The sequence below is a fragment of the Pagrus major genome, chromosome 16 (genome assembly GCF_040436345.1).
Source record: "Pagrus major chromosome 16, Pma_NU_1.0".
Classification (NCBI taxonomy): Eukaryota; Metazoa; Chordata; class Actinopteri; order Spariformes; family Sparidae; genus Pagrus; species Pagrus major.
Window position 1 is genome coordinate 9,645,686 of NC_133230.1, and position 14,067 is coordinate 9,659,752.

At 39.0% G+C, this 14,067-nt stretch overlaps 1 protein-coding gene across 3 annotated transcripts in view; it reads left to right on the top strand.

Annotated features, from left to right (window-relative positions):
• Positions 1-12,536, top strand: part of LOC141010355 (DNA (cytosine-5)-methyltransferase 3A-like) — a 44,316-nt gene extending 31,780 nt beyond the window's left edge. For 2 of the 3 annotated variants that reach the window (XM_073483265.1, XM_073483266.1), the window contains 12 exons: positions 1,527-1,571; positions 1,909-1,988; positions 2,140-2,252; positions 3,745-3,928; positions 4,031-4,115; positions 4,592-4,737; positions 5,763-5,853; positions 5,957-6,105; positions 6,648-6,748; positions 7,808-7,877; positions 9,072-9,190; positions 9,324-12,536. In XM_073483265.1, coding sequence (XP_073339366.1) covers positions 1,527-1,571; positions 1,909-1,988; positions 2,140-2,252; positions 3,745-3,928; positions 4,031-4,115; positions 4,592-4,737; positions 5,763-5,853; positions 5,957-6,105; positions 6,648-6,748; positions 7,808-7,877; positions 9,072-9,190; positions 9,324-9,465 — 1,325 coding nt within the window. In that variant the 3' untranslated portion in view covers positions 9,466-12,536. The remainder of the gene's footprint in view (positions 1-1,526; positions 1,572-1,908; positions 1,989-2,139; positions 2,253-3,744; positions 3,929-4,030; positions 4,116-4,591; positions 4,738-5,762; positions 5,854-5,956; positions 6,106-6,647; positions 6,749-7,807; positions 7,878-9,071; positions 9,191-9,323) is intronic. The other variant, XM_073483267.1, reaches the window with a different exon arrangement.
• Positions 12,537-14,067: the final 1,531 nt, after the last annotated feature.

Consider the following 14,067-nt stretch of genomic DNA (forward strand, 5'->3'; position numbering starts at 1 on the left):
TAAATAGGAGTCATGAACTCTATATTCCTTCCCATGGGGAGGACTTAGCAGAGTTGTACATCGGAGTAAGTGGTCTAAGAAGTACTGTGTGGACAAGAGGTCCATTAGAGGGGCAGTTTTAAGATGAAAGTGAGTCACATGACGAGGCAGAAAGGTTTGGGCTGTTCCAAAGACAATGTTGTTTGTTGGGTTCATTCCCAAACAAGCTTTATTGATATTACTACAGGATGTCTTGAGTATGAATGAGTGGCTGAAGTTTTCATTGATTAAGCAGTATCAGTGCAGCCTGATGTTAGAAAAGCTATCGTCAGAATCTGCTTTTTTTCACTTATGAGTACAATGCTTCTCTGAGTGAGTGAATAGATACCAGCCACCTAAATACGCCTGATTTTTCATTATTCCCTGAGAAATGTACAAAAATTGCCAGTTTGCAATATTAAATTATATCTTTAGGGAGGTAGAAATAAATGCTCTTAAAAAAATGTAAGATTGCTAACTATTAAGTGAAATTTTACAATACAATATATTGTAGCTTTTGACCTGTGGGCACCTCTGCTAAAGATATAACATTTACTTACTTACTGACTTTAGAATATCTCAAATGAATGTGTGAAAGCGAAGTGCTTGAAGCTTTCCCTATAATTTATTGCTGGGTAATAATATGGACATCCCCTCTCATATATCAACCAATTATCTCCACCTGCTCAGACTCTTGGTTGACAAGTCATATCCATTAGCATCTAATTATTTATACAACTTCGACCCTGAACTGGATGATTTAATGAGGCAAGAAAATAAACGTTTTGGGGTGTAAATATACTCCAGAAGCTTTTAATTTACCCCTTTACTCGCACTGCTATGATTGCTCCAGCTTTCCTACATGAAAAACTGTTAGTCATAATGGATTTTATGCCAAACTGGACTGAAAAATGCTTCCTTTTGTATCATTTTCTCTTTTAATAATAGCTTCTCCTCGATTTTGGTGTACCACAGGGGTCAGTTTTGGGCCCTCTGTGGTTCCTAATTTTCATCAATGGTCAGCCTAATGTTTGTAAATTGACATGTAGTATTTTATTTTCTGGTGACTTTAGTATCCTTCATTCTCATATAAATATATTTCTGGTCGTTTCAAAATATGTCTCTTTTATAGCAGAGGCTTAATTTAATTTTGTGTATAGGGAGCGCGCAGATATCCTTTTTATGAGCTGTGATATTCTGAACATTTTACAATGTTGTCCACTGAAAATGTGCCGTTTGCACACGGCTATTGATATGTCTGCTCTTTATTAGTCATTTAACACATTTGTACTCTTCACAACTACCAAAACAGACATAATCATCAGATACAGACCGCATTCTCAACAGCATAAATGTCCAGTTTTAAATTATTCTTTATTCTCTAAATCTTTTGATCCTTGAATAAATAAACTGAAACATCTGAACTAAAATTGAAGTGTGAAAGAGGACAAGTTTCAAGTGTGGGTTGTTGACCTACATTTCTCATCATCTGTGTCATTGTGTTTCAGAGCGACTCGTTCATGAAGTGAGACAAAAGTGCCGCAGCATAGAGGGTAAGTGATGTGTCCTCTGTGTGTTCACGCTTGTGGCAGCACCGGGGGGCCTCTCAGAGGAGGAACACTTTGACACCTTACAGTACTTTCGCCCTTGTTGTTGTTGAGAAGCACACCAGCAGAAATGTATGCGTCTGTGAAAAAAAAACAAAAAAGATGTGCATGATCTTCCCTACTTTCCTGGCTCCCTTGTTAGTATTCCACAAACATACCAGCTAAGATCATTAGATCTACACCTGCGTCACAGCTGTTCAAATAATTTCATTGAAGTGTGAAGTTGCAACACCTCTCTGACCTCTGCCTGTTAAATACTGACATACTGCACTTGTGTCTGCAGACATCTGTATCTCCTGTGGAAGTCTGAATGTCAGCCGTGAGCACCCGCTGTTTGCCGGAGGAATGTGCCAGAGCTGTAAGGTAAGCTGCGATAGAGGTCATTAAAAGTCTCCAACTACTGCGTCGTAAAAAACTCACAGCGCCTTTCAAAGCTAATAGTAAAATGAACATATTTCAAGCAGCGCCTGATGTGACTGCTCACTTCTGATTTGTCTTTTTTCCTTCTTTACAGAACTGCTTCCTAGAATGTGCGTATCAATATGACGATGATGGTTACCAGTCATACTGCACTATCTGCTGCGGAGGACGAGAGGTGCTCATGTGCGGAAACAACAACTGTTGCCGGTGAGCTTTCTAGTGGGTTCTACTGTGTGATGAGGGAGGCAGGTGGTGATAGAAACCACAATAAACACAATGTCTGCATCAGCAGTGTAAATGTAAAATTATGGGAGCAAAGAAGCATTATTTAATGTGTGTGTATTGTGGTTGGCGGTATCTATACAAAGTGCACTATTGTCAGGTTTGCAGAAAGTTAGCAAAAGAAAATGACTTCCCAACTCGGGATACGGGAACATCCGAGCAGCACGTGAATGCAGTCAAATAAATTCAAGCGCACTTACTGATTAAAAAGAAATGAATGGCACATGGCAGCAAGTATTACATAATTTCAGGGTTATATGCAGTAGGCAGTTTGAATATTTTTAACAGGGGGGACGCCCCCAGGAACCTCATAATTATTAGTTATGATTCAGTGCCATATAAAATATTTTATTTCCTGGGCCTTTAGTTTAGATTTGAGTGGGTATGTTTGCTCAAAATCATGCTCTGCGCTGTTTGATGATTGCTGTGGTGTCAGATATGAGTCATACTGATGTTGACCTGCCAGTGGGAAGAGTGAACACGTAGGCTAAGAGGCCATTATTGATTAAAAGCTATTAACTATTTATTATTTTCTATTTTCTTTGACTGTTGTCTCTTGTCTTGTCCTGTCCCGTCTGTCGTCTGTGCGTATCTGTCTACCTCCAATCAAATTTCCTAATGCAATACACAGATTTGATTGGCTAAGTAGTGTTTACTGAGCAGTTAGCAACTCATCTAATTGTTTTTGAGAGTTTTTTGCACTAAATATTTCCAAAAACGTTCTGTACCCTTAAATGTTCTGTTGAAATTGTTCAGTTAAATCTCCATAGCTGCCATTTTTATATAAATTAGTAGTAGCTTCTATTGTGCAGTTGTTTTTCTAATACAGACAGCAGGATTGTGCCGTCTTTGCACATATTGAATACACAATAGAGGCTTTGTAGGGGTGTAACGAATCCCATAGCAGTGATGTCAGACGCCATCATGGAGGTCCCGTGAAGAAGATCACAAATATTATAAAAAGTGTGGTTGTGTGTCAGTTGAATAGACCACTGTTAATTATAATTATAAAGAAATAGTTTCATAAAATGTGCTCCCACGGCCAGAAGACCAGTTTAAAGTCTAGAAATAGAGAACAGATTGAGCTTTGTCATCAAATGCCGGACTCAATCAGCAGACAGTAGTTCTCTGTGTGTTTATATGATGCTGTTTAACATTACATGACATTTTGATGATAACTCAAAACTCCCAAACCTCATTCAAAACCTTTTTTGAACCAACTCAACATTGTACATATAAAACTAAGGCTGATACTGTAACTGTGTGCCCTGCTTCTGACCTCTGCTTTAAAGAGGAGAGAGCCTTCAATCAGTTATTGAACAGCCTACTTTAAGGATAAGACTTGCAACAGACAGGAAACCACCGATGTGTCAATGATGATCACTTGTACTAATGAACCTCTTTGGCCTGTGCTAAGGTGTTTCTGTGTGGAGTGTGTCGACCTCCTCGTTGGTCAGGGAGCAGCGCAAACAGCCATCAAAGAGGACCCGTGGAACTGCTACATGTGTAGTCAGAAGGGTGCGTTCGGTCTACTGGGGCGCCGCACTGACTGGCCCAGCCGTCTCCAGCACTTCTTTGCAAATAATCATGACCAAGATTTTGTGAGTAATGCACCTTTTGGACCACTAACTGTCTCACTCAAATAGTCTTTTCCCCCGCGTGTCTCATTTTCTTCCTCCCTCTCTCTCGGTGTTGTATTTCAGGAAACACCAAAGATTTACCCCCCAGTCATGGTGGAGAAGAGGAAGCCCGTTCGTGTCCTGTCGCTATTTGATGGCATAGCAACAGGTTAGACCAGAACTGTGAAAGCATGAAATGTGCCGTTTGTATTCATTTACACCATATTCCTCCTTTCTTTATATCCACAACAAACCAAGGGAAAATAGAAAATGTCATCCTTTAAGTAGACTTCCATGTCATGAAATATACTCTTAATGGATTAAAAAACATGAAAATACTTCTAATATTTGCTTTTTACATGCTTTTCTAGTAGTAACTTTATGGTCTATCAATAATCGCACATAAAGAAATCATTGAATAACACTATTCACTTAGTCATTGTAAGGTTTTATTGGTCAAAATGGGACTGAAATCGAAACGTTATATCGATGAAGGGACAGTGATTGAGGTCGAGCGTGTTTCAGATACTGTGAGAGTATGTGAGGGATATGAGTGGTTGTTTTCAGTTTCTCCTTTCTCTTCAGTCAGGAGCGTCCTTTTTTGTTTTCTATGTTCTACCTGACCTTTGTCCCCATACTCTGCAGGGCTCCTGGTGCTGAGAGAACTTGGCATCGAGGTGGATCGCTACGTAGCTTCGGAAGTGTGCGAAGACTCCATCACTGTGGGTATCGTCCGGCATCAGGGTCGCATCATGTATGTTGGCGACGTGAGGAACGTCACACGCAAACATGTGAGTTTAATTTAGTATTTGTAGGTGGTTGTGTGAATTGGTCATTGTCTTTTTCAGTTGTAGCATGCTTTACATTCATGCAAGGAGCAGTTTTGTTGTGCTGAACACTAAAGAGCAAAAACAGACCTGTGGAGTAGCTGAAACCTACAAAAACAGGTCAAATTGCACCAGATTCTTGAGTCTTAAATGTGGGAAGTGAGCACATGTTGAACGACTGCGTGAGTGCACACTGATTGGTGGCCATGATTACAGATGTGTTGCTAGGCAAATCCTGCAAGACCATGAATTCGAGCATGTTTCGGTACCAAAACAGAAACACACATTAATTGAATTTGCTAATTTAGACTGCAGCCTGTGCAGAAAATGGGGGGAAAAGGATGGAAAAACACCATGTTTGAATTAGAAGGCAGCAGAGACTGTTTCATGTCAGACTAGTTTCCTATTTGATTGCTGTTGTTGGGCAGTTTTGTTTTCATAATTATCTGTGTGTGTTGTCAATCGTTACAGCTCCAGTTGGACATATGACACATGTTTAACATAGTAATCTTAATGAAAACAATGTGTAGTTTAAAGTATCAGAATTTCTCAACACCTAACAGTGAATCATTTTATCTCCCGACTGTCACACATCTTTAATTATAATAATAATCCAAACATATAATCTGTTGTCTCTCTTCTGCCTGACTATCAAGCCTCTTTAACATGCCAGATGTACCATTTTACTGACCTTGTATCACATGAATGCTGACCACTTACATTCAATAATTCCAGGAGAAAAACAAAAATGTCATTGCCAAAGTGCATGAAGTCATTAAAGGTAGAAACTGGAGACTGGAACACAATAAAGACATTTAACTAACTAAAGCCTCCACCAGATGCTGCAAATGCAACTGAATTAGTTATTTTATTGCAGAATATACGTGAAAACTGTGTGGATGCTGGATCACTGCATCCTACAACACATTATCTATACTGTCTCTGTCTTTATCTCTGTGTTTCTGACTCTGTATCTTATCTGTATACAGATACATGAGTGGGGTCCTTTTGACCTAGTTATTGGTGGCAGCCCATGCAATGACCTCTCTATAGTCAATCCTGCAAGGAAAGGTCTTTATGGTAGGTTTACTATTCACTCCCAAGACTTTCTTTAGTCAAATATCATCAATATGTGCCCCTAACTGTAATTCATCTCTGTTCAATGTCTGTTTCTGTCCCACAGAAGGCACCGGCCGCCTGTTCTTTGAGTTTTACAGGCTGCTCCACGAGGCTCGGCCGAAGGAAGGGGACGACCGGCCTTTCTTCTGGCTCTTTGAAAATGTGGTTGCCATGGGTGTCAGCGATAAGAGGGACATATCTCGCTTCTTAGAGGTCAGCTTTTCTCTGTCGGCACAACTTTCTGCTAAATAACGAGTTTATCTAATCCCACAGGTCGTAACTTCTACCAGCTAGTTTAATCTCGGGACTGTAGTGTAGAGACAGTATGATGTGACGGCACTGACAAAGGGACTGATGGATTATGAATGCCCCCTTGTGGCCCTATTTTATTATCTTTAGATACAGATCATTGGAGGGGAACACTCACTCTTTTAATCTTGATGCAAGCGTTTTAATGAGCTGTGTTTAACATGCTTTAATGTACTCATCTTTTGCTCTCCATTTTGCAATATGTCCTGTAAAGACTTGACTTTGTTTGGCTTTTGAATCAGTTTTTAAAAAGTGAGATACAGTGAGAAATGACATTTTTGGAGTTGGTTTTCACCAGACCCTAAATTGATTTTTCAACTGTACAAGGATTTTTCTCAATATCAGTAACACTGTGCTATTAAATGGTAGTTTAATGTTTGGGGGAATACCATCTAGCCTTCCTCTCTGACTGGTGTCTTTTCTTCTCTGCTTTACTTGGATTTCAGTGCAACCCAGTGATGATCGATGCCAAGGAAGTGTCTGCTGCCCACCGCGCTCGCTACTTCTGGGGTAACCTTCCTGGCATGAACAGGTTGGTGTGCGAATGGTGAGGGTAGCAACAGCCTGTGATATACACAGGGGAACTAGAATGGCAGTCAGTAGAGTGCATACCTCCACCAAGGCCCAACAGTCCCCTTTTGTACTTAAATACGTAAATAAGCCTGATAAACGAAAATATTGAAAAATCTCAAAAGTATACAAAAAAAAAAATGTTTTGGATCTATCCTTTTATCCAAATCTCTGGTCTGTTCTGGGCTAAGACCCGTCCTCCATCCAATTTTCACGAAAATATGTTCAGTAGTTTTTGTGTAATCCCGCTGACAAACCAACAAACAAACAAACACAGGTGCGTACTTGGCGGATATAAGAAAAAACCCTAGACTACTTAAGGTAGTGACAATGCTAGTTCTATATTTGCTAAATTAAGAAATGTTCTGTTTTGTTTTTTGTTAATATGACTGGCACTTTATATTTATAACCTTGGACATCCAGACTGCATCTCCAGAGCTCAGTTCAAGGAAGAAACACAGTTACAATAACTGACTAATCAGCAAACTTTTAGAAGATGACATGACCTGATTCTCCAAAATCCTGAACCTCATTTACAGCTATTAAAAATAGCTGCTGTAGATATATAATGAAGCATGATTCTGGCCTTCTTTGAAACTTATCTGAACTACCAATGCAGCCCGAGTTGAGTGTATATCTAATCAGGTGTATGTGAGGTGGAATGCAGTGGCTACCGTCTGATGATGGTGAAACTTTTTTGTTTAGTTTTTTTAATTATTTGCATTCATATGCAGTTATCTGTTCATAATGATTCCCCGATTAGCCCATTCTTGCGTGTGAAGTTGCTAATCGGACTGGTGCACGGAAAAGGAAGCCCTGGCCCAGATATCTGCTGGCTGCACCAGACACCCTGAAACATTGGCTGTTGCGCCCAGAAGCTAAATTGACGTTCCAGATTTTTCCATACCACAGTCATCAGAGCAAAAAATGTACAATTACTGTACTTAGCCAAGCATCACATTTCTTAAATAAAGTCCAAAGTTAAGCAGTAGGTCTAAATATAAATGTTGGCTCCTGATCTTTTTCTCCTTTGCAGGCCTTTGAGTGCTATGTGCAATGACAGGGTGGACCTCCAGGACTGTTTAGAGCACGGCAGAACAGCGAAGGTACTTGTGTTATACTTGATGGAACAAATATATCGCAGCAAAGGTGCATGCATCACTAAGTAAAATGTCAACAACATGTTAGATCTTTGGCATGCTCTGTATCCAAGTGTGGATCCTTTGGTTCTTTACATTCCCAACAGTACATTGATTTTGGGGGAGGCTTTTGTAAACGCATTTCAAAATCTGATTGCAGCAAGATAAATTATGTGTCCTCTGTCATCTCATGCTTTCGAAACAAGGGAAACCAGTCTGTGACAGTCAGCGCTGTTATTTTAAAGCAACATTATGTAGTAATTGACATTTTGTGTGATTTGGCGCCCCGCACAGTTTCTGAGTGCAACTACAAACAAAACTCATTATGTCATAACATTGTTATGAGTTGTAACCTGAGGTAAACATGTATGTAACACTGTGATCCTACCCTCTTACATAGTGCAGAAACAAGTGATAGGGGGGCAGCGTGGCTGTGACAGAGACACCATTCACCCTATTACAAGACACTGTACCATCAACATGATTTTGAAGCTGTTATTTTAAGGTGAAAAAGTTACATAATGCTGCTTCAATCAACAAGCAACAAAATGAAAGTTGAATTTAATGCTCAGAGCAAGAGTAAGCAACTTTGCACATGGGCGGCTCCCAGTGGCAGCATAAGGTAACAGTCGTAGCCCATCAGTCAGTACTGACAAGCGTTTCCTAGTAGTAATATTGTAGGCACCACTGTGGCAAAGACAACCAAGTTGCTTTCTGTTTTCCTCAGCGTAGCAACTACAAAACATTAGTTTATTAATTCATTTAGTCTCTGATGGAGACATGAAAGCAGATAGAAATGGTGTCAGGCTGCCAGCCTGACTGGATCTTCAGTCAGCCTTCATTTTACCGGGAGATTTCATGCCTGGTGGCAGACCATATCGCACCGTGAATGCAAGGTTTCATAGGGAACCAATCTAAATGCAGATGGTGTCATTATTCTATAGCTATTACACTGTGCACTCAACGTTTACTTCATAATGATACGTTAAAGTAAAAAACTTGTCTGTTGCCAGCTTAACTACACACAGAATTCTCATGTTTAATCGATCTGATTTGTTTTTGGTTTTACTGCAGCTTTTGTGTGTCAAACACTGTAAAAAACATAGAGCTGGTTAGACTCTTGCACTAATGTGTCTCCTGTTCCCCTTTTTCCTGTGTCAGTTTGACAAGGTGAGGACCATCACCACCAGGTCTAACTCCATCAAGCAGGGCAAGGACCAGCACTTCCCTGTCTATATGAATGAGAAGGAGGACATACTCTGGTGCACTGAGATGGAGAGGTATGTAAGCGTAAATATCGTCTGTTAAACTACCTTCCACAGCTCTTTCAGGGATCAAAATCTCAATCTTTTCCTGTGTCTTCCCCTGTTCTGCTCCCTGTCTGTCTGTCTGTCTGGCTGGTTTCTCTGTCAGGGTCTTTGGCTTCCCAGTCCACTATACGGACGTGTCCAACATGAGCCGATTGGGGAGGCAGAGGCTCCTGGGCAGATCATGGAGCGTCCCGGTTATCCGCCACCTGTTTGCACCACTCAAAGATTACTTTGCCTGTGTTTGAGCAACGAGAAAACTCGGAACCATTTTAGGAACTGCAACTGTACGTTGTGACTAGAAATAAGAGCCTTGATCCTCAAATTATACTCCTGTATAATTTGCGAGCGAAACATTGACGTAGATTTCACATTATTTCTTGTATTTGAATTGTAATTCTTATTCTATTTAATTTTGATATGTCATTTTACCTTTTAGCAGTGTTATCAAGTATTGTTGATTTGTTTGTGCAAGCTATACTTGAGACTATGCTTTCTTCTCAAGACACTGAGACAGAAAAGTGCTAAACGTGTGTTTTAAAAGAGACGGTGACGCGATGGGAAAGAACCAGAAAGATAGGGAACGGTTTTGAGATATGTGAAATATTTCTGCTGTGTGAGCGTACCGTGCGTCGGGCAGCCATGCTTCCAGCTACTGAGCCTCACAGAGATGTGAAAAGAAAGGCGATTTTCTTCAGTGTCAGGAGAGCCTCTAAGTCTCTAAGAATCCAAAACACCAGATCACATATACCTCTTTGTTTACAGTTTCTATACACAACTGAAGGTAATAAAGGTACTACTGTAATATGGTTACAATACCATGGTGCTCCAAGATGATGAGAAACATCATAGCCCATGTGGCACTTTAGACAATACGGAGCTGTTTAACCTGTTGCTGGAAAAACATGTGCTCAATGTTTTTACACTTAACGGAAAAAAAAAACTGTTTTGTGCCGTTTTGTTCACTTCAAAGTCGGAGTGTTGGACTGCAAAACAGAGCGTAGTCTCTCTTCTGCATTTTACAGCTTTTATACAGTTTGTACTGGTGCTCATTTAATCTCTCAGCCTCGCCACGCTCAGGCTCACTACCTGGATCTGCACAAACAGAAAGTGAAGCTAGCCACATGGGAAATGATGTTTTCTGTCATTCGATAAAAAAAAAAAGAAAAAAAAAGTATACAAGATCAAACGTCTGTGAAACTTTTTTTTTTTTCTAGTTTCATCCTGACCAATGACATTACTGTACAACTGTTAGCAAGTGTGGTCGCTGAAAGGAGGGAGGGAGTGTTTGAACCTCGGCTCCTCAGCGTCCACCTCTGTAAACTGAAAAAAACTGTCAGGTGCAAAATCCTCAACAATATGGTGCGGCTTCACAAAGTTCTTCTACCTTTTTTATAGCAATTTTGTGCTGTTTTATCAACATTATAAAGCACTTTTATATGTATACTTTCTTTTTTTCTTGATATTTTTTAAAAAAAATATTGTTTCTTGTGAATTGTTTTTTGGTTTTATGATGTGAACTGATCTACCCTCGTGTAATACTTTTTGTATACAGTAGGGCTGTGCCAATAGAAGTGAAAGAATGGATTTTGATATGTGAAACCCATGTTATTTGACTCAGTGTACAGTAGATGGATTGACATTTGTAACCCCTTTCCCTTCCTCCATCATCCATATTGGTCTCTGTTTGACAGCAGCGATACAGTATGTTACTACCCAGATTCAAAGAATGTCTATCTCTATTAAGATTGTAAAATGTAAGACAGAGTTAAAGAACTATGTCACGCGCCTTGTATAATATTTTGTCCCCTGTGAAGGACAGTCGGCCCTGATAAATCGTAGTCGCCATGTTGACAAATTTAAGTGCTGATCCAAATTTTGGATTCACAAACTAAATTCTCTTGATTGTAACCTCTAAGCTAAATATGGAGGATTTAGGCTGCAGTTTGTCAAAACGAAAAACTGACACGGTGCTTAACAAAGACGTCAGCACTCAAAGAGTTTAAAGAGGGTAATAAAAACAGATGTTATCGCTTATCTATATCATATTTAAGATTCAAAAATTTGAAATTTAATTTCTTAATGTAATTAATTTCTTAAGTGACCTTATTGCCATCATTTTTGTCCATGCACACAGGGCTCAATATGAGCTCTCGTGATGTTTTACCCAGATGTTATTTCCCCCTCTCCTCCTATAATACTTAACATCCCCTCATGTTTGTACATTTTGTACATAGAGTTTTCTGGTTGCTGTTTTCAATTTGTTTTTATCTTTTTTTTTTTATTACGTATGAGATGTACAAATATAATTCTTTGCTAATATATATCATCAAATTAGGGAAAAAATCTTAGGTTAAAAAATAAAAAAATCAAGTGACAAATTTGATTCAAAACTTGCTTTGAGCATTTAGACGTAGGGAGACTCCAAGTCGACTTTTATCGTACTGATTTGTTTGTGTCAAGTGAATCCAGATTTAGTGTCATGTGATCTTAATAGTGGCCTATGGACAGCTTTAAGATGAACGGTCTCTACTTCACTGCACAGCCCTACACGGTGGTGTTTTTGTTTTATGCTTCTGTTTCCTTTTTTAAGACTTTAAAAAGAGGGATTGTAGGTGTTTCTGATGGTGCTACAAATTTTATCTAATCAAGAAAAAGTATATTTGATTGGAAGAGAAATAAACACGTCTTGACAATGACTGTTTTTAAGTTCCTTGTAGTAATGGAAAAAAAAAACTATTATTTCACTCATATAAATATATTAACAAAGGCATTTTAACTTTGTACTTGAAAAAATAAGGATAACAAATAATGAAAGGTTTCCTATATTGTTTTAGACTAGAGATTGCTGTAGTTGGTGCTTATCTGTGGGAAAATCGTGTGAGAAAAAAAAAACGGTAATAACTTTACTGTAGCATAATGTATGCTTAATACGCATTGCTTCTTAATCCTACATTCCATGCCGTACTATTCTCCATGAAATGTTGTTTTGAATTGATTGTTTTTTCCTTCTTTTTTTTTTTTTTTATCAGAAACAACATTTTTTTTACTGTTCAAGGCAGGTCATTAATTCTATATTCGGTGATACTGTTGACACTCTGTGTTACTTTCTTTCTGTCATAACTGTTTATGGCCTATACGCTTTTCCTCAAGACCAGTTCGTACAGCAAATGTAGCAGTCATTCTCCACTTTGACCCCCCCTCTCCGCCCCCCCCCCCTCCCCCCATACTTATGTTTAGTGTCCAGAGAGAAGATAAAGGCTCCGTATGTACTTGTGCTGGAGAACACTTGAATAAATGTATTGTTTTTGTGCAAAAATCCGAAATTTCCTGTCCTTTTTTTAGTCAGATTTAAAACTTGAAATTACGCTATAGCCCCTGAAAGTGTTGTTTCCAATCAAGAGCATCGATGCGTAGTATTAAATATGCCTCAATCAAAAAACACAAGTTCGAATGTTAGCTTACGAGAGTTTAGAATGGCACTCAGAAGAACTCATACCTCTGCCAAGGCCCAACAGTTCAATCAAGCCTAATCCAATATCAAATGCGCCTGATTTTCTTCATGCAATAATCCCTGAGAAATTAATGAACACCCTATATCGCTATGAACACCCTATATCGCTATGTTAAAGAAAATGAGAAAAAGTTCCTGGATCCATACCAAAAGTTAATGGGGTCTATTCTGGGCCAAGACCCATCCTACAACCATGTTTCGTGGAAATCAGTTCTGTAGTTTCTGTGTAATCCTGCTGACAAACCAACCAACCAACAAAGAGACACAGCTGAAAGCATAACCTCCACAAATGATCTTCCTTATCAGGACTGTTTGGGTGTGCTTTGATCAGATTTCATTGACATTAACCTGCGACATTAGCAAACAACCCAGAAAATGTCATCAGATTCAAATCTGCTGAATTCTGATTGGTGTACAGAAACACATGACATTACCTTTTTCCAGTTCTGCACCCAGTGTGAGGAGTACAGACAAAAAAACTGAAAATATCTCATTCACACATTCACAGGTGCTTTGATTCAGTTTCATTACCACATATTTCAGTTATACTGTTACTTATTTCCATAGTAAAAGCACAAGTGTAAATTCTATTTTGAACACGACTCAAACGCTACTCAAAAAGTGCTTTGAATGTAGTGGGAATAAGGTGTACTGCTGAAGTATTGGTCTCCCGGGACACTTAAATAGAACAGCGGCATTAGTAACATTATTAATAACACCTGTGCTTTTCCTGCTATGATGCGTCAAAATGTCTGCAGGGAAGAAGGTCTGTTGCACACATGGAAGACAATATCTGCCACTTTAAAAGGCTTTTTTCTCATTGCTGTTTTTTTCCCTTCTGACTTATTATCTCATAATATTTGCTAGATAAGAAACAGTACAAAATAATTCTCACTTAGTTTCTCATAAACATGTGTTACTAATAACATTAAGGATGTGTCTATTCTATTTAAGTATCAAAATCCATCAGCATTTTTATATTTTATGAAAATTAAGTCAAAATTATGATGTACTACCTAACAATTATCAGAAATCTTGTGATTTCGTCAAACTATCCCCTAATAATGATACAATATTGTACACATTTCAGGGAGAAAACTGCTTGATGATGATAAACTCCTCTTGGATGGCTTCCATTACACCTAATTGTCTCATTATAGTGAAGATATTGTAGAAATCCGCCCATAATTAATGATCACACGACTCTGTTTTGGCTTCTAATTGTCAGAGGGCTGATGGAGGAGATGTGGACATTGATATTAGCTCCTGTTTCCATGCCATCATGCCCCCAAGCGGGGGATCTGTTTCTCAGCGTGTTGACACCTGGGTCCTCGGC